The sequence below is a fragment of the Mirounga angustirostris genome, unplaced genomic scaffold (assembly GCF_029215605.1).
Source record: "Mirounga angustirostris isolate CCGP_5_RB_7025 unplaced genomic scaffold, mMirAng1.0.hap1 SCAF_9, whole genome shotgun sequence".
Lineage (NCBI taxonomy): Eukaryota > Metazoa > Chordata > Mammalia > Carnivora > Phocidae > Mirounga > Mirounga angustirostris.
In genome coordinates, this window is record NW_026991717.1 from 317,398 (window position 1) to 341,229 (window position 23,832).

Consider the following 23,832-nt stretch of genomic DNA (forward strand, 5'->3'; position numbering starts at 1 on the left):
ACTACGAGGAAAACACGATCCCGCAAGCACATCCTCACACCTGGGACACCGGGCACTTACTCAGCGGCTTCAGCATCCCGGGCCTTCGGAGGGCGTGTCGGAGCCTCTCGCGTGGCTCGGCGGCCCCGGGGTCCCCGAGCGCGGGGCACGCGGGACGGAGAGGCCGCCGCGCCTCCCCATCCCCGCGCGGTCCGGAGAGGCCGCCGCGCCTCCCCATCCCCGCGCGGTCCGGAGAGGCCGCCGCGCCTCCCCATCCCCGCGCGCCCGGAGAGGCCGCCGCGCCTCCCCATCCCCGCGCGGTCCGGGGCGCGCGACCCCCGCGGGAGGGAGGCTGCACCCCGCCCCGCCCCCGCCCCGCCCCGCCCCGCCCCCGCCCCCGCCGAGCCTCGGGCGCCCCCGCCGGCGGGAGGGGCCGGCGTCCCGGCTCCGCGCCCCGCGCCCCCGCGCCCCGGCGCGCGGCAGTCGCCGCCCAGCCCGCCTGCGCCTCGGCCGCGCGCCCCCGCGACCATGGGCGCCCACCCGCGCCGAGCCGGGGTCGCGGGGCTCCCGCTGCTGCTGCCGCTGCTGCTGCTGCCGCCGCCAGGTTCGGGCGCGGGGCCGCAGGGAGGGGCGGGCGGGGGGGCGCAGAGGAGGGGCGCGCGCCGGGCCGGGGGGGCCCCGTTGCCCCTCCGGCCAGCCCTCCAGCCCGAGTCGTCTGGGCGCGCGCCGAGGGAGCCCGGGGTCGCGGGGTGGGCGCCCCTGGTCGTCGGTTCCGCTGTGTGCGTCCCGCACCCTCCCCTGCTCGTCCTGGGAATAGATGGGGAACTGGGGCCGCTGGCGCCTACGGGGGGGGCATCGCTGGGAGGCCGGGGGCCAGCGCGCCCGCCTCTCCGCGCCGCAGGCCGCGCCTCGTGCCGGGTCTGGGGAGGAGCCGCTGGGCAGCAGGCCTGCGGGCGGCCGGGAGGGCGGGCAGATGCCCGGGGGCCGGGGGCTTGTCAGGGCTGCAAGGGGAGTCTTCTGTCCCCTCGATGCTGAGACCCCAGCGCTCAGAGTCCCTGAGCTCCTCAGCAGCCCCGGACTGTGGCCCCTGCTGTGTTTGGGAGGGGGTAGCAGGCAAGACCCCATTTCAGGGCGCCGGCAAGTTGGGTTGGACTTCCCGGAGGATTCCCGTCATCCCCGCCCGCGCTGTCCTCAGGCCCGTAAGTGGGAAGGGCAGAGGGCTGACTCGGGTCGCCTGGGTGTGGCTTAGAAACAAAGGGGGTTCTCCCCCGCTTCAGGGAGGTAAGGTCTTTGACCAGGCTGGAAAAAGAGGCTTAGCCGGAACCATGCATGGGTCTCACTCCAAGATCATGGGAGCCAAGTACACACCCAGCTTCTCAGAGGGTTGGTGGCCAAACCCCAAGGGGTCCTGGGTGGGCTGCAGTCTCCTACAGGCTGGGAGGCAGAACCCCTGGCCCCCCGGGTGGCCCTGCCCCGGGAGCCCCTGGCCATCTCTCCATCATGGAGGTAGCAGGCCGACTGCGTTTGCACCGACCCCCCGCCCTGTGTTAACATTGGAGGTGAGGGTAGTTGGTGAGCTCTTCCCTATGCCAGCCTGAAGCAGCTCGCTTACTGCAACCCTGCGGGTGGATGCAGATGTAATGGATGCTTTTACGGGTAAAGAAAGTCAGGTTCAGAGAGGTTAAACCCCTGGCCCAAGCTCACACAGCTGACAAGCAGTTTGGCAGGATTTGCACCAGATCTCTCCCAACTCCAGCCCAGGCTTGTAACCAGTTTCTCCCTGGATGTGTGTGACCTCGTGTGTCTGGCGGGCCTCAGTTTCCCAGTCTGTAACTCGAAGCGCTGCGGAGTCCCCACAGCAGGCCGTGAGGGGGCTGTGGGTGGGGCGGTGTCCCTGGCCAGGGGAAAAGTGACACTTCCTCCCCTCAGTGGCCGTGGCCTCCGAGGCCGAGCACCGTCTGTTTGAGCGGCTGTTCGAGGATTACAACGAGATCATCCGGCCTGTGGCCAACGTGTCGGACCCAGTCATCATCCAGTTTGAAGTGTCCATGTCTCAGCTGGTGAAGGTGGTGAGTGCGGGAGCCTCGAGCCGGGGCGTGGGGAGCGGGGCTTCTGGAAGAGCCTTTCCCGGAACCAGCCTGGTGTTCGTATTTACGTGACCACTCTCCTCTCTCCATCTAGGACGAAGTCAACCAGATCATGGAGACCAACCTGTGGCTCAAGCAAGTGAGTGAGCGGACCCTGGGCACTGCTGCCCCCTGGTGGTGGCTGCTGTCTCTACTCCCAAAGATGGGGTCACCACCGCCGGCCGGCTCTTCCTGGGCTTGGGGTCACACGCACTGCTGCGCAGCCCCCCCAGAAGTCGGACCCTCAAGTCACACGTGACAGGTTGCCGCCAGACCTCCACAGTCACGCGTCGCAGGGGACAGACCTGGGCCTGGAGCCCGCCCCCGACTCTGGGCTGGTGCTGAGGCCACCTCCTTCCCTTCTGACCAAAAATCCGTCCTTCAGGAAAATCAGATGCTGTTTTCTTTGGCCGAGTGGGAGCAGGGGCTCCGGACTTTCCTGTTCAGATTGAGGTCAAAGACACCGGCTTCCATGGGCCCCCATCCCCCCGGGAGGCTTTGTCCAGCCCTGGACAGATAACTCCCTGGAGTAATGTGACCGTCTGCCAGCTCACGCAGCCTTCCCATGCTGCGGGGGCTGGGGAGGCAGGAGGGTACGGGGCCCATTGTGCACCTGCTCCCATCCCCCAGTGTCTGCTCCTACATGATTCTCGGGCCCCAGTGGGGTCCTGGCTCCTTCCCCAGAACCTTCAGACACCAGCCCCGCTTAACCTGGAGGTGGAGGAGGGTTGTGTGTCATTAGCACCACATTCTTGGGGTTGGGGGGCGGGACAGGTGTGGGGAAACTCCTGGAGAGCCGTCTCAGGACGTAAACAGCAAGCACATAAGGCGTGCAGCCGGCCCTGCACCAGCGGGGATCGCCATTGGTCGGCGCAGGGCGGGCTGGCCCCAGCCACAGAGGCAGCCCGGCGCGGTCTCCCCCACGGGCTCAGAGGTGTGGGCTTCCGCAGGACCGGTGAGGTCAAGGAAGGAGACCATGCGGGTCCTTCTGCTGCCTCCCGCTCTCTCCCTGGCCTCTCCCCAGATCTGGAATGACTACAAGCTGAAGTGGGACCCCTCTGACTACGATGGGGCGGAGTTCATGCGCGTCCCCGCACAGAAGATCTGGAAGCCGGACATCGTGCTGTACAACAAGTAAGTGCGGGGTGGGCCCTGCCCCGACCGCATCCAAGGGGGCTTCGCGGATCCGTGACTTCCACGGGGATATATTGAGCACCTACTGTGTGCCACGTGCCAGAGATCCCCACCCTGACCCCAGGGGACGCAGGCAGGCACCATAACCTCCGAGTGTGCAGCTAGGGACCAGAGGGGCGGCCAGGGAGGGAACGCGACCTTCCTCGAAGGTCAGGACCCAGGGAAGCTTCACTCTCCGCCCCTGATGACGGTGGGCCCACAGTTGCATGCAGCCTCTCCTGTCTCACAGGTTCTCCACCGCCCATCGTGGCGCCTCCGAAACCGGCCTCTTTCCCAAAACCTGACGCTTTCCACAGTGAAGCTCTGTTATTGGGCAAAGCTTAAGTGATATCTTACAACATGTACTAGTTTTTCTCTGGGTATGGAAAAACAGCATTTTTATAGCTGTGCTTTCTGTCTAAAGTTAACGTGTTTTAACCATGCACTTTTCAGCAAAGCACTTCATATAGAATTAATCAAATCTTAACGATTAAAAGTATTCTGTGTTTAGGTTTCTTATGCCGGATTAGTACAAAGTAATATTTTTGGCTGAGTTCCACTTCCTGGTCAGCTATTTCAGCTATATTTTTGGCTGAGTCCCACTTCCTGGTCACTGGCTAAAAGAAGGGTCTTTAGCCACTCCAAAGATGGGCCAAGGTTTTTGTTTGTTTTTTTATTGTTTTCCCAAGGAAATACATCATTCATAAATGTTTCTTTCATGCAACTTGTATTTGTAAATTTAGTCCGCACAGAACTGGGACACAAGATAAACTCAGCTGGTTTACAAAGCATGAGCATCCAGAGGCTTTTAGGGACCTGGGCAGAACACTGAGAATTTTCACGAAGCTAGAATTAAGAAAATGTGCAGAAATATTAATCTCATGATGTGAATTTCAAGGCTGTTTCCTTGCTGGCAATCTTGGGTGAACAGCTGGAGGACTGAGGGTGTGAGTTTAACAAGACTGAGTCACAGTGAAATGCTTCATGTTGGACATGGTGAGGAGCAAATAGCATAAGGAATTCTCGCAGAATCTGGAACTGAAAATAAGTTTTAGAGGAAACCGCGCAGCTCCTGTCTCCGAGTTAGGGCTGGAGTTTCTCAGGACTGGTCCCTCACTCTGGAGAGTTTCTTTCATTTGGACACATGAGAAACGTCTGACGATCTTGGGCCAGAATTTCCCCTGTGGGTTTCGGTTTTCTGAAGTTCACGCTCTAACAGGACCCTCAGAAAGCGCCCATGGGCACAAAATTCCCCACGTTCTTGCACGTTCATAACCCACTGTAGCCTTTTTAGATAGTGCTTAGCTGGATATAAAATCCTTGGCTGAGATCTTCCTCACGTGAAAGACTTAATGCTGCCTCTCTGTCCCGGGGTGAAGTGTCGTAAATCTGATGCCCGTCTAAGCAGGTGAAAACGGGTGGCTTCGGAAAGAGAAAGGGAGCCGCTGGGGCACGCACGCCAGGACCACGACCTGAACCAGGACGGTCTGGGCAGCCAGGGAGTAGAGTCCTTGCAGGGGCTCTTCCTCCAGCTCGGGTGCCCGGAGCCTCCCTCCCCTCGTCTCTCAAGTCCCGTTGTTTGTGCCGCGTGCACAGGATAAGACTCGACACCAGGAAAGCTTTTTTCTGAGTCCCAGGACATGAGACTTGTCCCACTGCTTTGGTTTTTGTCTCCGGGAACTCTGTTTGCATGTACGTCGGAGCTTCACCCACATTCTGGATTCTTCTCTGGGGTTCTCGTTTCTGTCTGATGTGGACATCGGTCCTGTCTGGGTTCATTCCTGCAACCGCGCTTTCGACACCGTCTTGTTGCTTTTAGGCTTTGCTTCTAAGGTGGTTTTTGTTTCTTTTCCTGATTCTTCCCTCAGTTTTGCCAACTTTTTTTTTTCTTTTTTAATTTATTTATTCATTTGAGAGAGTGAGAATGAGAGAGAGTACATGAGAGAGGGGGCAGGGTCAGAGGGAGAAGCAGGCTCCTCGCCGAGCAGGGAGCCCGATGCGGGACTCGATCCCGGGACTCCAGGATCATGACCTGAGCCGAAGGCAGTTGCTTAACCAACTGAGCCACCCAGGCGCCCAGTTTTGCCAACTCTTGATGCACCTGCTGCTCCAGCCAGGTTATTTAGCGTCCAGTTACACTGCTCCTTCCGCTTCCAGAGGTCACTTAGCGTATCTTGATCTGTACATTGGGCCGTGCCTTTCCCCGGCTCTGGGGCCGTCCTTCGGGGTGTACACTTACCTGCTTGTGATTTAGGCAGTCATGTTCCTGCATTTCTCACGCTACAGTCCTTCCTGTTGCTCTTGTGCAGATAGTGGCCTTTGCTGAACTTTGAGGACAGGCTCCCAGAGGGGACCGGGCAGGCGGGGGTCTCCCTTTGCCAGCTTGAGAGCATCTGGGTCAGCGGGCCCCAGGGTCGGAGTGCAGCCGCCGCTAGGCACCTGCTTCTCCGGTCTGTAAACCCTCTTCCTTCTCTTAACCCGTTTCCGGCCCTGTTTAACTTGGATCCTACCCTAAGCAGCATTTTTCTGGGTGGGTCTGTGGCTTCCCAGGAGGGAGTTTGGGGGAGGAATGTCTGAGACCCTCGAGCCCACACCAGCCCCCATGCCGTCCCTGCAGACCGTCCATGGACCGCACCATCTTCTTGGTTCTTCCCCACAAGCAAATCCATGGGCCCCCCGTTTCACTGCTCCCCTTGCTGAGGGTTCAACACAGAGCGGGGGCCTCTTTCTTGAGGGACAGATGTCTCCTCATGGTTTCTGTGTCTGGGGCTCTTGGGACACGAGAACTTCCTCTTACCCCGGCCATCACTGCTCCCGGTTGATCACCGTCCACGCAGGCCTCCCTGGGCTTGGCTTGGTCCCCACACGCTCGTATTCTGAAGCTCGTTTGCCTGTAACCTGACTTGGATGATGTGCTCAGTAGGTTTTCCTTTGCTCCCCGGGTTGCCTGTCTGTCTGCTGCTGGGAATTTGGAGAGAACATTCACACCGCTCATCACCCTCGGCCCCCTGAGGCTCCGTCTCCCTGAGAGCAAGCCCCCACCCACCTTCTCTCCTCCAACGGCCTCACAGGCGGCCCAGAGCCCTCCCATTCCAGCTGGGTCTTGCTGCCCGCATCTCCTGGACCCCCGAGGCGACCGTTTATTACGTACGTAATGCGTACAAGGGCCCTGTCTGTGGTGGGTGCCGTGCCGCCCCCCAGGGCCCAGCTGGGTCGTGGTCTTCCACGGTTGCAGACACGGCCCGGTCAGCAGAAGGCCTCCAGTGCAGGCGCCGCCCCGGGACCAGGATCCCCGGGAACAAGCAGGAATGAGCATCACCCAGCCGGGCAAACTTCACTCCGGTGTTTGGCCTTGGGGTGCACAGGGGTGGTTTAGTGACCCTTCACTTGTGCCCCAAGTTCCGGTGGGTCAAGGCCCTGCCACAAACACTCCGTGGAGCCCGCGGTCTGACCATCGGTGTCGTCCTCAGGGAGGCCGCTGGACTAGAACGGTGGATGGCAAGGGCTGGGCAGTAACCATTTTAGACTTTGTGGGCCAGTCCCAGCCGTGGCCCCACTGCCCTTGTCACCCGAAACAGACACAGACAGGGTGGCTGTGTCCCAGTGGACACGTATTCACAGAGAAGGCGACGGGCCTGTGCGCCGTGGTCTGGAGGTCTCTTAACATTCCCACGTTTTGTGGGCCCGGGACGCCGTGAGGACGTTGTTCTGGGGTCTTCTCAGCCCCCCGAACAGGCCCTGCGGGTTCTTCAGGAGAATCACAGTCAGGGCCACATGGGCCCTGCCCACTCCTTGTGCCTCCCATCCGCGTGGAGCCGGAGTGAGAACGAAGGGCGCTGAGCATGAACGAAGCCCGCAGGGCCCCTGTGGGACAGACCTGCCGACCGGAGGACAGGGAGGCAGTGGCCTGGGGTTTTCGCGCCAACGAGGGCCTGCTCCACGGAGGCATGGATGGGGGCAGAGACCAGCAAGACACAGCCCTTCTGTGTCCACACGTTCTCACTAAATAACAGGGAACACCCAGCTGTCCCCTAACGTGCAGGTGTGTCCTGTTCTCCCGCCCCCGAGGCAGACGGGCGAGGTGGCCACTCCTTCTGCAGGGTGTGCATGCCTCCAGGGCAGAACTCGAGGAGACCAGTAGGGCCTCCCCCCAGGGCGAGGCCACAACCGTGACTCTCGGATGCAGGACGGGGGCCCACGGGGCTCTGTGTAGACGGTCCGGGCACGGTCCGGGCACGCGGAGGTGAAAGGCAGGGAGAAAATGGGGGCAGAGGGGGAACCGGAAGATAAAGTGTGCAGGCTTTGGAAGACAAGGAATCAGAACCCATGAACGTTCAAGCAGAGCGGGGCTGGGGGTGGGCGCGTGCGCGTGGGGAGAGCAGGGTCGCGGGCCGCGTCTGGTGTGAGCCCGACTGACGGGGCTCCGGGTGGGGGAGTGGGCCCCCGGCGGTCTCACGGCTCCACAGCCTGGCCTCACGCGCCCGTGGGCACACGGTGCATGCCGGAGACTGAATGAGGTGCTGACAGGTCTAAACCACAGCAGAACGAGGGGCAAATATCCCCACAGGTTTCCTGCCTCAAGGACAACATTCATCCCATTTCTTTAGAGGGGAAACAATCCCTTTCTAGTAAATGTCAAGGCAGAGTCATGGCTGTGGAGTGAACCAGGGATGCGCCCGGGGTGGGGGGATGCAGGCTTGGGCCGCGGTGTCCCCGTTGGTCAGCGGGGTGACGGCCTGGGCAACTTTCTCCGGCTCGCCCTCCTGCCGTGTGGTCCCGTAAGCGGTTACTTGTGCTCGCTGCCGGCGGTGTGAGACGCAGGCCCTGGTGAGCGCGTGGTCTTGACCGTGTGCCGCCCACCTGTCTCTGCAGTGCTGTCGGGGACTTCCAGGTGGACGACAAGACCAAGGCTTTACTCAAGTACACAGGGGAAGTGACTTGGATCCCGCCGGCCATCTTCAAGAGCTCGTGCAAAATCGACGTGACCTACTTTCCGTTCGATTACCAGAACTGCACCATGAAGTTTGGGTCCTGGTCCTACGACAAGGCGAAAATCGACCTGGTCCTCATCGGCTCCTCCATGAACCTCAAGGACTACTGGGAGAGCGGCGAGTGGGCCATCATCAAAGCCCCCGGCTACAAGCACGACATCAAGTACAACTGCTGCGAGGAGATCTACCCCGACATCACGTACTCGCTCTACATCCGGCGCCTGCCCCTCTTCTACACCATCAACCTCATCATCCCCTGCCTGCTCATCTCCTTCCTCACCGTGCTGGTCTTCTACCTGCCCTCAGACTGCGGCGAGAAGGTGACGCTCTGCATCTCGGTGCTCCTCTCCCTGACCGTGTTTCTCCTGGTCATCACTGAGACCATCCCCTCCACCTCGCTGGTGATTCCGCTCATCGGCGAGTACCTGCTGTTCACCATGATCTTCGTCACGCTGTCCATTGTCATCACGGTCTTCGTGCTCAACGTGCACTACAGAACACCGACCACGCACACCATGCCTACGTGGGTGAAGACCATCTTCCTGCACCTGCTTCCCAGGGTCATGTTCATGACCAGGCCGGCAGGCAGCGAGGGCCCCACCCAGAAGCCGAGGCCCTCGTACAACGCGGAGCTCTCCAATCTCAACTGCTTCAGCCGCACGGAGCCAAGAGGCTGCAAGGAAGGCTGTCCCTGCCAGGATGGGACATGTGGCCAGTGCCACCACCGCAGGATGAAAATCTCAAATTTCAGCGCCAACCTCCCGAGAAGCTCCAGCTCGGAGTCCATCCAGGCCGTGCTGGCCCTCTCTACGATGTCACCGGAAATCAGAGAAGCCATCCAGAGCGTCAGGTATATCGCCGAAAATATGAAAGCGCAAAACGAAGCCAAAGAGGTAAGGAGATGTTGTTCCCTGGGGCAGACATGCAGGGTGGGGCTGAGAGGTTCGACCGGGAGTCCGTGGCTGTGCTCGGCCCGGCTCCTCCACGGACCGGGCAGGTGTCCCCGGATGTGCGGCATCACCGCTCCCAGCCTGTGTCCTCACGCGCACGGAGTTGGTGCCTGGAGTTAGTGTGCCCTGGAGTTGGCCCCCGAGCCGGAGTCGGTCCGGAGATGAGCCGGGAGAGGGCGCGAGAGCAGATCACCTCCACGTAGCCTGACCAGCTGAGCTTACAGTCGTCACTTTACTTTCCAACTGTTTGTTTGCCCCATTTAGGTATAAAGTGCACATGTGTAACCCTGAGCCGAGTAGGGACATGGGACGTTTCCAGTGCCCCCTCCCGGTGGTCCCCCACCCTCTGGAACCACTGATCCCGACCTCCTTTACCTTCCCTTGACCCCCATCCAAATGGAATTCCGTGGCGCACTCCCTTCCACGTCTGACCTCTTACATCCAACAAGGTGTCCTTCGGAGACACCTGCTGCTGAATGCCACAGCTCCTGCACGTGTGGTCATTTCTAGTTTGGGGCTATTTTGAGGAAAGGGACCATCAGTATTCTTATACACGTCTTCTGGTGGACACACACACCCGTGTCCCTTGCTGATCACTGCAGGGAGGCTTTTTTTTTTTTTTTTTAAGATTTTATTTATTTGACAGAGAGACACAGCAAGAGAGGGAACACAAGCAGGAGGAGTGGGAGAGGGAGAAGCGGGCCTCCCACCGAGCAGGGAGCCCGATGCGGGGCTCGATCCCAGGACCCTGGGATCATGACCCGAGCCGAAGGCAGACGCTTAACGACTGAGCCACCCAGGCGCCCAGGGAGGCATTTTCAACTTTGGCGGCAGATACTGTGAGGCTCCCGAGGCGTTGGGCCGGTGAGAGTTTCCGCAGCTGCCCGCACTCACCCCGACATGCGAACCAGTGCCTGTGGCCGTCTTGGTGAGCTTTTCCCTGCTCCATAGCAACTCGGAGTCTTCTTCATATGCTTATTGGCCGTTCGTACATCTTCTCTCGTGAAGGATCCAGGCAAACTCTTGCTCGCTGTTTGTAATTGGGTGAACTTGTTTCCTCCACAGATCTCACACTAGCACGAATGTGAAGTATTAGGAGACGTTTTACACTTAATAATATCACGTATATGCTGCTCCCTGACCCTCTGTTTACCCCCAAAGTTGTCCGAATCACATGCGGTGATTTTATTTTATTTATTTATTTTTATTTATTATTATTATTTTTTAAAGATTTTATTTATTTATTTGAGAGAGCGAGAATGAGAGAGAGAGAGAGTACATGAGAGGGGGGAGGGTCAGAGGGAGAAGCAGACTCCCTGCCGAGCAGGGAGCCCGATGCGGGACTCGATCCAGGGACTCGATCCAGGGACTCGATCCCGGGACTCCAGGATCACGACCTGAGCCGAAGGCAGTCGCTTAACCAGCTGAGCCACCCAGGCGCCCCATGCGATGATTTTATAAGAAGCTCTGCTTTCACATGAATTGGCTGTGCCTTAGGTTGCTGATTAGCAAAGAGCTAATGAACGGATCGTTTCAGCTCCTGCTGTGCGGTGGGTGGTTAGCTCGGATAGGGAGCAACTGGAGCCTCTTCCACTCCGCTCCGAATGCACGGGACGTGGCGGAGACAGGAGGGAGCCCGCAGCCGCCGCCTGGCCCGCACCCCGCCGGCCTGCGCAGCTGTGAGCTTGCCACCACCACCCCCACCGCGGGGCCTCCTGCTGATCCCGTCCTTGAGCCAAGAAGTCAGGCTCACCTTTAACTCCAGCAGAAGCAGCTGCTGGAGCACGAGAACCTGATCTGTGAACATCTCATGTCTCTAACACGGGTAACATTTGCAGGCACTCCTACCCTTTCTTCATCCACCTTAAACGTAATCATTTCAGTTAGCAGACATTTCGTAGATTGAGATCTAAGTATTCATAGGACTCCAGCCTCTGTCAAGCTATCAGAAACTAACTCTAGGGGCGCCCGGGGGCTCTGTCGGTGAAGCCTCTGCCTTTGGCTCGGGTCATGATCTCAGGGTCCTGGGATCGAGCCCCGCATCGGGCTCCCTGCTCCCTCTCTGCCTGCCACTCCCCCTGCTTGTGCTCTCACTCTCTCTCTCAAATAAATAAATAAAATCTTCAAAAAAAAAAATGAACTATTCCAAAGTTACCAGGCACCATACAAAGTATAAGTTTCACAAGCATCTTTTCTACAAAAGGACACTTAAAAATTGTTACTTTTTAAAAGGGAAGTCACCACTGAAATGCCCAGAAGATAAATTAGTGGCAAACTAGTGGCCCAAGGTTCATATCAAGGGGCAGCCACGGCTCAGCTCTGGTCATCCATGCCATGGGGGCTGGGGGCCTGCTATTAGCGCTCCCATTTTTCCAGAAATAGCAGAAATCTGGCCCGCAGGCTGGCGGACAGCAGCCTGTTGGTAAGCGGGCAGTGAGAGCCAGGACAGACGCCACCCTGTGCCGAGGACACACGAGCTGCCTGGAGGGGCCCTCCTTCCCCTGGATCTCGGTCCACGGTTTTCCAGGGAGGCTTTCCCTCCCTGGGTCCATGGCCTGGCCTGGCTGGTTTTCGGTGCGCTCGGCCCCCCAGAACCTCACTGCAGGGCTGGGCTCCCGACCACAACCACCCTGGCCCCCACGGCACGGGAATGCCTGGTGTTCCTGGCGTGGCCGCTCCCGTGGGTCACCACGTGCTCCCGCTTGTTCTTACAGTAAAAGGTTTAGTTGTATTAATCCTGGAGCCTGGGGCCCCTTGAAAGCGCTCTTTGCTGATGGCGCCTTTCACAGCCGGTCATCCTGGGGCGGTTCCAGCCACGGCACCCTGTTCTCAGTCTGGCCTCAGCCCAGGCCCTGGCCAGCATGTTCCGAGCTGCGGGTCCTGAGACAGCCTGTCCTGTGCTGGGTGGAGACAGACCCCCACAGAGGGATCCGCCCACGCGGATGTTGTGTGCACTGCGTGGATGTGTGCTCACTCCTTCCAGAGTCACTTCTGATCGGTGACTTATGCAGTCCGAGTCTTGTGGGTACTCTCCCGTCAAGGCTCCGTTTCTGCCATCTTATTGTGGGTTTTCCATTTACCTTTCTTTCCTCCCAGAGTTCGTGTCGTGCACTGTGAAGTCTGAATCGTGGCCGCTGCTTGGAAAGCCCCATCTTCTGTTTCTGTTCATGGCGGGGTTGGGGGGGGGGAGGTGGGGGCTGTGCCTCCGTGACTCAGACCCACACGCCGGGCCCACCGCATCGCCCGGCATCCGACCCCACTGTGCTCCCCTTGGCTCTTCCTGGCTGCCGGCTGCCCTGGATGTTCCGGGAGCTGTGTTCTGGATCAGGGGGCTGGGGGCAGACGTGTCGCTCCTTGCTCTGCTGTCAGCCTCGCCGCATGCATCCTGGGCCGTCCTCCTGCCCCTTTCTCCCCGCACCGCCGTGTCTTTTCCAGGGCTTACAGCTGAAACTTCGGAGGCCTGTGGGCTACAAAATGGAAAAACTCTCATTTTCCAGGGAGTTTAGCTGGATCCAAAATTCTAGAGTTGAAGTTCCTTTCCTTAAATACTTAAAAAATACTACTGGTTTGGTGTAACTGATGAGAAGTTCTCAGTTAACCTGATGCTGTTTGTCTGACTGATGGATTGTGTGTAGAAGCCTCTGGAATCTGTAAACCCAGGACCTGGGTGTGCAGGTCTCTCCTAGACGGACATTCTCACCAGCCGCTGCCCCCAAACTTTCCCACCTTCAGTTCTCAGGGGGTCCAGGTTTTCTGTGAAGATTTCTCCCTGTTCCTCTTCCCCTGAACCGCACACATGTGCTTCCAGCCCCCCACCTCTCCCCTCCTGCCCTCCGCCACCCACCCCTCCTCTTGGTACCTTCCTGCCCCTGCCCCCACCCCTCCTCGTGGGTCCCCTCCTCCCCCCTGCCCCTCATCCCTCCTCACAGGTCCCCTCCTGCCCGCCGCCCTCACCCCTCCTCGAAGGTCCCTTCCTGCCCTGCCCCTCCTCACGGGTCCTCTCTTGCCCCCTGCCCCTCACCCCTCCTTGCAGGTCCCATCCTGCTCGACACCCCTCACCCCTCCTTATAGGTCCCTTCCTGCCCCCTGCCCCCTACCCATCCTTGCGGGTCCCCTCCTGACCCCTGCCCCTCACCCCTCCTCACGGGTCCCTTGCTGCCCCCTGCCCCTCCTCACGGGTCCTCTCTTGCCCTCTGCCCCTCACCCCCCCTTGCAGGTCCCCTCCTGCCCCCTGCCCCCTACCCCTCCTCGTGGGTCCAGTCCCGCTCCCTGCCCCCTGCCCCTCCTCGCAGTCCCCTGCTGCTGGCTGTCTCGTCTCTTGAGTCTTTTCCTTGACTTGTCCGTCTGACTTGGTTCTTCTGTGATCCTGCTCCTTCTACTTCGTGTTTCTGATACTCTGTGATCTCTGCAGATCTCATGTTTAGTTTAAATCCTTAACCTGTCTCCTGCGTGAATTTCCTTTCCTATGGCTAAGTCTGTGTACTGAGGTCTGAAAACTCACTTTTTCTGGGGGCGTCAGCCATCCTTGTGGATTGTGTTTGGGGAGGCGCCTACGTGGCCACAGACTGGACTAGACCACCCTTCAAATGTGCCTCCTTCCCTCCGGGTGACCTTGCCCCATGAGGGACATCTCGACCTCTGGCTTTTCACCTCCACCAGGCTCTTGTCCGCTCACAAGGAACCCGCATCTCTGGGCAGGGAGAGGACAGGCTGCAAAGAGGCAGAGCTTTAGGGGTGAAAAGATCACAGCCCAAAGCTGTGCCCCGCCCGCCCTCCCTCCCAAGGCCCTCCTCTGCCCGCCCCACAGCACCCCGGGCCAGGGGACCCCAGCCCCTAACATACAGGCTTCTCTGGCTTCTGGGACGTTCCAGGGCTGGGCTGGGAGAACGAGCCAAGAGCTTGTGCTAGTTCACTGTTTTGTCTGACGCTTCTCTGTTACCATTAGTTCCAAAGCTTCCAGAAAACACCCCATGTCATCTTGCCTTCGAGACTTTAACAGACCTAAAGTTAGTTCTCACCCCGCTCTTTGTGCGGCATATGTGTGTTCATGTGTGAGACCCAGGTCCCCTCCTCCTGCACCGGGCTAAGCCCACAAAGACCTCAGAGGAACGTCTGTAGTTGGGGAAGGGTCATGTTTTTTATCAGCGTGGATATCAGTAGGTGTTGTCCATGAGGGACTGTGTGCCAGCAAGTTATCTCACTCACCCGCAGAGGTAAGTACTGTTCTTTTTTATTATTTAAATTAAATTAGTTAACATATAGTGTATTACTAGTTTCAGAGTTCAGTGATTCATCAGTCTCATATAACACCCAGTGCTCTTTGAAAATAGAGCTACCTGGGCGCCTGGGTGGCTCAGTTGGTTAAGCGACTGCCTTCGGCTCAGGTCATGATCCTGGAGTCCCAGGATCAAGTCCCGCATCGGGCTCCCTGCTCGGCAGGGAGTCTGCTTCTCCCTCTGACCCTCCCCCCTCTCCTGCTCTCTCTCTCTCATTCTCTCTCTCAAATAAATAAAATCTTTAAAAAAAAAAAAGAAAGAAAGAAAATAGAGCTACCCTACGACCCAACAATTGCACTACTAGGTATTTACCCCAAAGATACAAAAGTAGGGATCCGAAGGGGCACACGCACCCCAATGTTTATAGCAGCAATGTCCACAATAGCCAAACTGTGGAAGGAGCTGAGATGTCCATTGACAGATGAATGGATAAAGAAGATGTGGTTTATATACATGATGGAATATTACTCAGCCATCAGAAAGGATGAATACTTACCATTTACATCGACATGGATGGAACTGGAGGGGCTTATGCTGAGCGAAATAGAGAAAGACAAATACCATACGATTTCACTCATGTGGAATATAAAAAACAAAACAGGATCATAGGGGAAGGGAGGGAAAAATAGAACAAGATGAAATCAGAGAGGGAGACAAACCATAGGAGACTCTTAATCACAGGAAATAAACTGAGGGTTGCAGGAGGGGAGAGGGGTGGAAGGATTAAGGAGGGTGAGTACTGTTCTACCTGCATTTCACAGACGGAGAAATCGAGGTGAAGAGAGGTCACATAATTTACCCAGATTCCCAGACTCAGGGATTGAAATCAGTGTGTCTCCAAGTCTGCGTTTCCACCCTCTGCCTGTGACAGCCTTGGAGGGGCTCAGCCGGCCAGGGGCAGGAGGGAACCACGGGGTCTATTGTGTATTTGAGGCACTTACAAACCACAGTCTCGGGAATTCAAATGAAGTACCTGGCAAACAGGGCATTACAATTCTAATTTTAGCTGAGACTCCTTAGTGCCTTCAAGAGCACACATCCACTCCAGCTCATGATGGGAAAGAAAATTCTTGCGTCCCAGCCCCATTTCAGTGCACTTAATCCAATTACTAAATCACATGCTGCCTCTTTATTATGTGATTATTTCTTCAAAACCCATTGATTTATGGGTTCTCTTTCTCAATTCAATTATGGTTTCCTTGCTTTCTGAGTTGTCTAGGAGTATAATTAACACACAATTCTCCTTCCTATTTCAAGCCTGAACTGAAGCTGTATTATATGCAATTAGTCTTGTTCTTTCTTCCATCTCTTACTTTGTTGTCAGCAATTACATCTGATTTCCAGCCTGTCCACGACACTTTGGCCTTATGGTCGAAGAGGATCTTTGGTTAGCTGGGCCTGGGGAGGGCCGTGGGGATGATGATGATGGCCTGGCCCTGATGTGCTGATTTCATGTGTGGAACAGATGCTAACAGGAAATTAGTCTCTAAAACGGGATAAGAATAGTACTTAGAAGCAACGGTAAATGACAGTTGGATTGTATTAGCTTTTCTAACAAGGCCCAGGAGTCCTCCCTCAGGCACAAGTCAAAGTTTTACTAACGTTATGAATTAGAAATCAGTTGAGGAAAAAATAGATTATGGGGCCCCTGGTGGCTCAGTCGGTGAAGCGTCTGCCTTCAGCTCAGGTCATGATCCCAGGGTCCTGGGATCGAGTCCCTCGTTGGGCTCCCTGCTCAGCAGAGAGCCTGTGTCTCCTTCTCCTTCTGCCTCTGCCCACTGCTTGTGCTTGCTCAAATAAATAAATAAAATCTTTAAAAAAAAATAGATTATGTATACATTAAGAAATGTTTGTTTTAAGATTTTATTTATTTATTTGAGAGAAAGAGAATGAGAGACAGAGAGCATGAGAGGGAAGAGGGTCAGAGGGAGAAGCAGACTCCCCGCCGAGCAGGGAGCCTGATGCGGGACTCGATCCAGGGACTCCAGGATCATGACCTGGGCCGAAGGCAGTCGCTTAACCAACTGAGCCCCCCAGGCGCCCAAGTCTTTTTTTTTTTTTAAAGATTTTATTTATTTGAGAGAGAGAATGAGAGAGAGAGAGCATGAGAGGGGGAGGGTCAGAGGGAGAAGCAGACTCCCCGCCGAGCAGGGAGCCCGATGTGGGACTCGATCCCGGGACTCCAGGATCATGACCTGAGCCAAAGGCAGTCGCTTAACCAACTGAGCCACCCAGGCGCCCTTTATCTCTTTTTTTTTTTTTTTTTAAGTAATCTCTACATCCAACGTGGGGCTTGAACTCATAACCCTGAGATCAAGAGTTGCACGTTCTACTGACTGAGCCAGCCGGGCGCCCCAAGAAATTTCTGATTTAAAACCGACTTAACGTGAATATTTTATACTTGTTTCTTGCAGGGCATAAAAAGAAACTTGGCAATAGTGGATGTCCTCAGGTGGCGTTAGGAACATGAGATTTCTTGCATTTGGTGGCAGAATGGCTTCTGCTGCTGCAACATGTTTATTCGATGTTCCTGCTGAAAATGGGTTTCCTCCGCCTGCCCTTCGTGCTTTATTTTTTCCTCTTTCCTGATGTTTTTTTTGTTTTTCAGATTCAGGATGATTGGAAGTACGTCGCCATGGTCATCGATCGCATTTTCCTGTGGGTTTTCATCCTGGTGTGCATTCTGGGGACGGCGGGGTTGTTTCTGCAGCCTCTGCTGGCGAAGGACGAGGCGTGAGCGCTGCGCCGCGTTTGCCAGAGGGTGACCCACGTGGGCAGGGGCGCATTTGTTTCTTCTGGTGGTAAAATACACCCACCCAGGACAGGCACCGCCTTCATCACTGTTGGGCGCACGGTTCAGCATAGGACACACACCCACACTCTTGTGCAGCCCCCACCCCCACCTCCAGACCCCCTTCGTCCCGGGAAACCCGAACTCCCCAGCCCCTCCCCCCGCACCCCCATTCCACGGTTTGTGGGATTCTGAGTACCCCACACAAGTGGAATCATGCAGGCTCGTCTTTTCGTGACTGGCTTCTTTGACCGAGCATGTTGTCTTCAAGGCTCGTCCGCGTCATGGGTGTCAGAATGTGCTTCCTGTTCGAGGCTGCGTGATACTCTGGTGCCCGTGTGTGCATTCTGCTAATCCATTCATCCGCCGCTGGACACCGGGGTGGCTCCCACATTTTGGCTGCTGTGAACATGGGTGCACAAGAATCTGTTTGAGACCCTGCTCTCAATTCTTTGGGGTGTATGCCCGGAGCTGGAACTGTCGGATCCTGCAGTAATTCTACTTTTAAGTTTTTGAGGAAGCACCGAACTGCTTTCCACCATGGCTGCACCGTCCCGCGCACCCACGAGGGCTCCAGCCGGCCTCGTCCTCGTCAACACTTGCTTCCTGGGCTTTTGGTAACGGCCATCCTAATGCATGGACGCGGTGTCTCACTGTGGCTTTGATTTCGCATTTATGTGATGTTGAGTCATGTTGAGCTGCTTCTCCTGAGCCTCTCAGCCATCTGTACGTCTTCTTCGGAGACATGTCTGCTCAAGTCCTTTCCCGCTTCTGCATTGGGTTGTTTGGGTGTTTGGGTTGTTAAGTTTTAGGAGTTCTCTATATATTGCAGATATTAACCTCCTATCAGGTATGTGATGTGCAAATATTTTCTCCCACTCTCTGGGTTGCCTTTTCACTCTGTTGATAGTGTCTTTTGATGCACAGAAGTTTTAAATTTTCACTAATTCCAGTTTGTCAGTCTTTTGTCATCTGTGCTCTTTTGTGTGATAGCCAAGAAATCCCCGCTAAATCCGGTGTTGTAAAGAATCTGTCCTGTTTTCTTCCAAGGCGTTTATTGTTTTAAGTCTTACACTTAGGCTTTTCTCACACTTTCTGTCATCAAGCTACCAGCATTGTTTTTGGCATTTCAAGGCTTATTTATTTATCCAGTTGTCTTGATTTTATCAAAAGAGATCCGTGCAAGAAAAACGTCAAGAGTGTTTATTATAGATAAATGAACATTTAACCAGCCTTTTTGGTAAAGAAACGTCAAAATACAGTTTTCCTGCAACGTTAGGTGGTATGCTCTACCACAGAATATGTAAAAATGGCCTAAATACGAAAACTGTTGCCCTTTTTGCGGTAGGTGAGGCATAATGAGACAGGGGAACTGGCTGCTCAGAAATGGGAACGTCTGTTTGGGTATCACAAGAGATTTCCTGAGGGCCCTCTGACCTAGCCCGCAACCTCCTCCACGTTTTGTACTGTTTCAGCAGCTCCGCTCCCACTGCCGCTCTGACCGCGCACCCCTGGTTCTCCCGTCTCCCGAGGGTCTGGGGGCCGCGCCTGCACCGCGGGGCATCTCCACGTGTATCCTGCAGCATCCCGAGTGACTGCTGGGAGAGGTTGTGCCTGGCCCCACGGTCATTGCAGACGAACCTCTGCAACGGCATTCCTCAGCCCTGGCAGCAGTGACGTTTCTGGTCAGATAATTCTGCACTGGAGGACTGTCCTGTACATCGTAGGATCTTTAGTGGCCCCCCGGCCTCTGCCCACTAGATGCCAGTGACATACCCCGGTCCCTTGCCGGTTAGGACAACCAAAAATGTCTCCAAAAATTAAGTGTCCCCTCGAGTGCAAAACTGCCCCTGATTGAGGCCCACTGCTTTAGACGGATTATTAAGAAGCAACTCGCCTGCACTGCAGGTCTGAGTCTGACTGGCCACTGGTAGGAGACGAGGATTCCCAGAGACCATTCTGATCTTCTCACTGGGCATTTTGATGTTTTGGCTACACAGAAATAAAACTGACAAAATTGCAGCCCGCGGTGACTCACGTTTCAGTAAGTCAAAGGAAGATTTCTGTAAAATTTATTTACTTACAGAAATTTTAAGTAACAGCAACGCAGACAGATGAGGAATCGGGGAGATGACGTGCGAAGCTAGCTAACAGGCAGTTTAAACTCAGCAAACCCAACGTTCACCTGTTAAATGACACTGAACATGTGCCTACAGTAGGACAGAGATGAGACGGATCCCCTCCGTCTTCCAGAGAGCGCTGACTTGCCCTTAGATGATTACTTACTATAAATAAGGCATTTGTTCTCGCAAGAGCTAGGAGCTGCTCATCAAACCCGGGCTCCTGTTGGTGTGCTGTCCTGGGTCGCAGCTGAACAGGGGCACGAGAGAGGGACTCTAACTCGTGCACCCTCGACAGTCCATCGGTCCTGAGTGAGCAGTGAAAGGCTACCGCTGCATGACATCTACCAGCCCTCACAACTCGAAGGCTCTAGCACTGTAACTGTTGGGACGAAAGAGAGAAACCAAAACATTACAGATATGTAACGATGTGCTTCTACCTAATTAGAAACCACCTTTAATCTCGGAAGATGGTTTCCTCACAGTAGGATTTGGTAGTATCCATGGAGGTTTTGAGTTTTAAAACTGGGATTCACTTCATTGTAGAGGACTATGCTGAGTGAAGGATACAGAAGTGCTACAATTTATATAGAAGGTGGTTATTATGGAAAATATGGACAAGGGGGTTGAAATTACTGTTAATTATTGAGATACTTGTGCATGTCCACAGGGGTTGTCTATTGTATGATTTTACAATGGACGGTAAGCTACAAAAATAGTTAATACAACAATTGTTCAGTTAAAGCATCTAAGGAATAAAGTAAGCCTTCGAGGAATTCCCACCTTTCACTTTTTAAAATGTTGGTTATAGAAAAATCAGCATCACATTAAATGGTTGCTGTACCAGGTAGCTGGCTTATTTAATACGGCAGTAGGACACCGTGCCCAAGGTCAGCTCTTCCGCTGCAGATACAGGACAGAGAGAGATTTAAAATGTGTGCCTTTACCAAATGCAGAAAAAGTCCTGACATCAATCTTCAGGTACAACGGGAATTTTCCAACACAATCAAAAGATGAGCTTCACGTTGATTACAAACCAGTGTTACTTGCCAGGATACAAACAGTAGGTTTTCACTAGCACAGTTCGGGTACTATTCCACTGCTATTTCTAGACCAAATGTTGAGTCAGTTAGTGCTTCTCTCATGCAGGTAAAATGTTCGAATGGGCGATCTATTAAGATAAACCAGTGTTAGCAACTGTCAGTCTGTTGGTTAGAGCTGGCGTCAAATTTCAAGCACAATGTACATTTTCTAAGTTTATAGGTAGCAGAGTTACACGTGCGTTTGGCAACCAAACTCCTACTGTGTCCCCTGGGCAGGTATCACTTATTTGCATCTCCAATATGAACCGGGACTATGATATTGGCCCACTTGTAAATAACAGGAACGAAAAGCCCAAGAGATCCAACAACTGAGACCAGAAGAAAAGTCCACAGAAACATCCGATCCAGCACCTGGGCTATGAATTTCCAGTCTTCAACAACCTGTTGCAAAAAAGAGAAAGAAAAAAACACACATTAAACACATAATTTAAAATTGTGTAATTACTGTAAGATACTACACACTGAGTTAGGGGCCAGATCAGGTTCTGCCTCCTGCCACTGCTCACAACAGCGAGGGAGCTCTGGGACACACACAGCTTCCACAGGCTCTCAGAGATGCTACGTGCTCTGTTAATTTACACGTTGATTTGTAGCATATCACACGTGGCATATTTTGATAGCTTTTTAATAGTCAGGATATACTACTTGGATATTTTTTAATAAACTAAAAAAAAATCTCTTATTATATACAGTTATTTCTGTTACTTATTCTTGCCCAGTAGTGTTTACTTATTTTAATTTTTAAAGAGAGCCCAGCCTAAGGTTAATTTCAAGTCAAATTAAAAGTTGGTTCAGAATAATACTTATTAGCCCTTAATCTTCTTCCCCTCCCCACAACCTGCATTATTTGGTTTTGGATTCCCTAGGGGCCATTTTAATCTAAGTTCATGAATTCAGATCTGCTGGCGTGGACCTCATTTCATCCCGTTTTGCAGCCTAAGCAGGGAGCGAGCTCAGCAGCCCTGAGTGACCTCAAAGGAAGGGCAGGTGGAGACCAGCCCCTGAGCACCAGAGGCTGCCCCTGCCTTTGTGAGGCATGAGGTCCCCTACAGGAGCTCTGCTCCCACTGTGGGATAATGTGGACTTTAGGTGGCTGTAAACACCCTACTGATGGTCTCAGTCCCCCTGAAAATAAAACCCATTTACTGGCTCCAGGGGGGGTGAGCGCTGGCCGTTTTGCACAATACTTTGCAGACATTTATTAAATTTCATCTCAATCCAAGTCATTATTTAATATTTATATGTTTTAAGACTCCATCGATAGCTTCAGACCTCATAAACTAATCATACTAATCATGAAATAGAAACCTTACAAATCGACAAGCATTAGAAGTTTTTCAGAAGTACATGTCATATGTTCCTTCTGGGGGGAGGGCTGTAATTTTACCAGATTTGCTTTGATGCTTCCCACACCTGCTAGAAATTTTTCCATTTAAAAAAGCTTTAGATGAGAATTCATATAATTTTAATGGGACTATTCAAAGTAAATTCAATTAGGAAAATGCTATATTCATAGCTTTACAAATACTACACAAGAGAAAGAATAGTGACACTGAAATTTGACGTTTTAAAAGAAAATTCAACCTAATATTACATTAGGAGAACGTATCTATGTTCAATTCTTATTTTAAATATTAACCTCAAATAAGAAGCCAATGAGAGTTATTTTTCTCTAATAAAGTTTTACATGAATTTTTATTTTTAAGCAAATTAAGCATATTATTAAGCACTATTACTAAACTTCACATGAACACTTGGACATAGAATATATGACACCAGAGAATAGCTTACTGCTTTTAATTTCACTGATATCCTCTTGTAAATGAACAACAAAAAGACATATTCTGGAAGAGATCTCTTGGCTATACTTACAAAGCCTACATTAGGCTCATTTGTTAAAAAATAAAAGAACTTCTGATAAATGATCATGCCAAGCTGTGCCTACAGATCACCACAGAGTTCAGACACAAAGTTATGGAAGATAAAACAACCACGGCAGGATTATCACTCTTGAGAATGACAGAAGTTGCCGGGGGGAATGGAGAAGCGAGGCGAGCAGAGATGCCCTGGTGCAGATGTTTTAACTGAAACCAGCTTTGGTTAGAGACCGTCTACGGAGCAGCATGTCAACATTCCTGGCCCTGGACCTCTGCGTCGTCTCGAGGGTCCTGCCATTTACTCTACCAGACTTAGAAGCAGATGCGCATCTGTCAACAACATGTCACAGACCTCACGGACATCGTTCTCCTTCATGACGTGCCTGGTGATGTAGTGGATAGAATCAAGTGCAGCTTCCAGTGGGTTTCGAGAGGACTCTGGTCTCCCAGGGCTCTCAGCCCCCTCTTCCTGAGCGAAGTACCTGTCTACGTGACTTCTCATGCAGAGCAGTTTGGGAAGCTTGTGGAGAAATATCTTGCGGACCCAAGGCGCCATGGCATCATGTGTTGAGGAAGAACGGTGGTGGATGTTGATGGCGAAGACAGTGACCATGATGGACAGCGTCACAAAAATCATGGTGAACACCAGGTACTCTCCGATCAGAGGGATGACTTTGGAAGACGAGGGGATGATCTCCTCGATAACCAGCAGGAAGACAGTCAAAGAGACCAGTACTGACGTGCAGAGACAGATCTTCTCCCCTTCGTGGGAGGGGAGATAGAAGACGAGCACGGTTAGAAACGAGAGGCCGATACAGGGAATGATAAGGAACAGGGTGTAGAAGAGAGGCAGGCGCTTGATTACGAAGGAGTATGTGATGTGTGGGTACCAGCAGGAGCTATCCGTTCTGTTCCCTTTGCTCCCTGTGGCGCTGACGATTTCCCATTCTCCATTGTCAAAGAAGTCTCTCTTGTCTACATCTTGGTCCTCTAAAATAATATCAACCTGGGACCCGTCGTAAGTCCAAGAACCAAACTTCATGGAGCAGTTCTGGAGATCGAATGGGAAAAATGTGACGTCGATGGTACAGGAACTCTTGTAGTTTGCCGGCGGCGTCCAGGTCACCGTGCCGTCGTGCCTGACGACCGCTTTAGTGCTGGCCCCCTCGAAACGCCCGTCTGCGCTGAAACAGACACACGCACGTGACAATGAGAGACGAGACAGCCCAAGCCGGCACTTCACGAGCCTGCTGTGAAAGCAAGCCCACGCCAAAGCATGAGACACTTTGCAGGTGATTATGTTCGAAGGCCATCTTCCTTAAATACAGAACCCTCCTAGAACCGAACTCCTTCCACATCCTCTCCAAGACTGACGATCCAACTCTATTTCACAGCTCCCTGACATTTTATTTATTTTTTTATTTTTTTATTCATGAGAGACAGAGC

General features: G+C 53.8%; 2 protein-coding genes across 14 annotated transcripts in view; one reads left to right on the forward strand and one right to left on the reverse strand.

The window, feature by feature from the left end:
* Positions 1-507: 507 nt before the first annotated feature.
* CHRNA3 (cholinergic receptor nicotinic alpha 3 subunit) lies at positions 508-17,368 on the forward strand. The gene is made up of 6 exons (XM_045901831.2): positions 508-583; positions 1,909-2,048; positions 2,161-2,205; positions 3,130-3,239; positions 8,151-9,162; positions 17,104-17,368. The coding sequence occupies exons 1-6, from the start codon at positions 508-510 to the stop codon at positions 17,230-17,232; spliced, it is 1,512 nt and encodes a 503-aa protein (XP_045757787.1). The 3' UTR covers positions 17,233-17,368.
* CHRNA5 (cholinergic receptor nicotinic alpha 5 subunit) overlaps positions 9,869-23,832 on the reverse strand; it is a 68,956-nt gene continuing 54,992 nt past the window's right edge. For 4 of the 13 annotated variants that reach the window (XM_064569731.1, XM_064569734.1, XM_064569721.1 and 1 more), the window contains 5 exons: positions 22,739-23,570; positions 19,573-20,890; positions 13,721-13,929; positions 12,300-12,686; positions 9,869-10,292 (listed from right to left, as the gene is read on the reverse strand). In XM_064569731.1, coding sequence (XP_064425801.1) covers positions 20,729-20,890; positions 22,739-23,570 — 994 coding nt within the window. In that variant the 3' untranslated portion in view covers positions 9,869-10,292; positions 12,300-12,686; positions 13,721-13,929; positions 19,573-20,728. Of the gene's footprint in view, positions 10,293-12,299; positions 12,687-13,720; positions 13,930-14,813; positions 15,982-18,058; positions 20,891-22,738; positions 23,571-23,832 lie in introns of those variants that run through there. The other 9 variants (XM_064569730.1, XM_064569728.1, XM_064569729.1 and 6 more) reach the window with 9 other exon arrangements.

Bases quoted from the DNA above. Each gene is read 5' to 3' on its own strand.
- CHRNA3 (XM_045901831.2), top strand. From the start codon at position 508: ATGGGCGCCCACCCGCGCCGAGCCGGGGTCGCGGGGCTCCCGCTGCTG. The intron at 584-1,908 runs GTTCGGGCGCGG...TCCTCCCCTCAG, and splicing joins GCTGCTGCTGCCGCCGCCAG to TGGCCGTGGCCTCCGAGGCC. The intron at 2,206-3,129 runs GTGAGTGAGCGG...GCCTCTCCCCAG, and splicing joins CCAACCTGTGGCTCAAGCAA to ATCTGGAATGACTACAAGCT.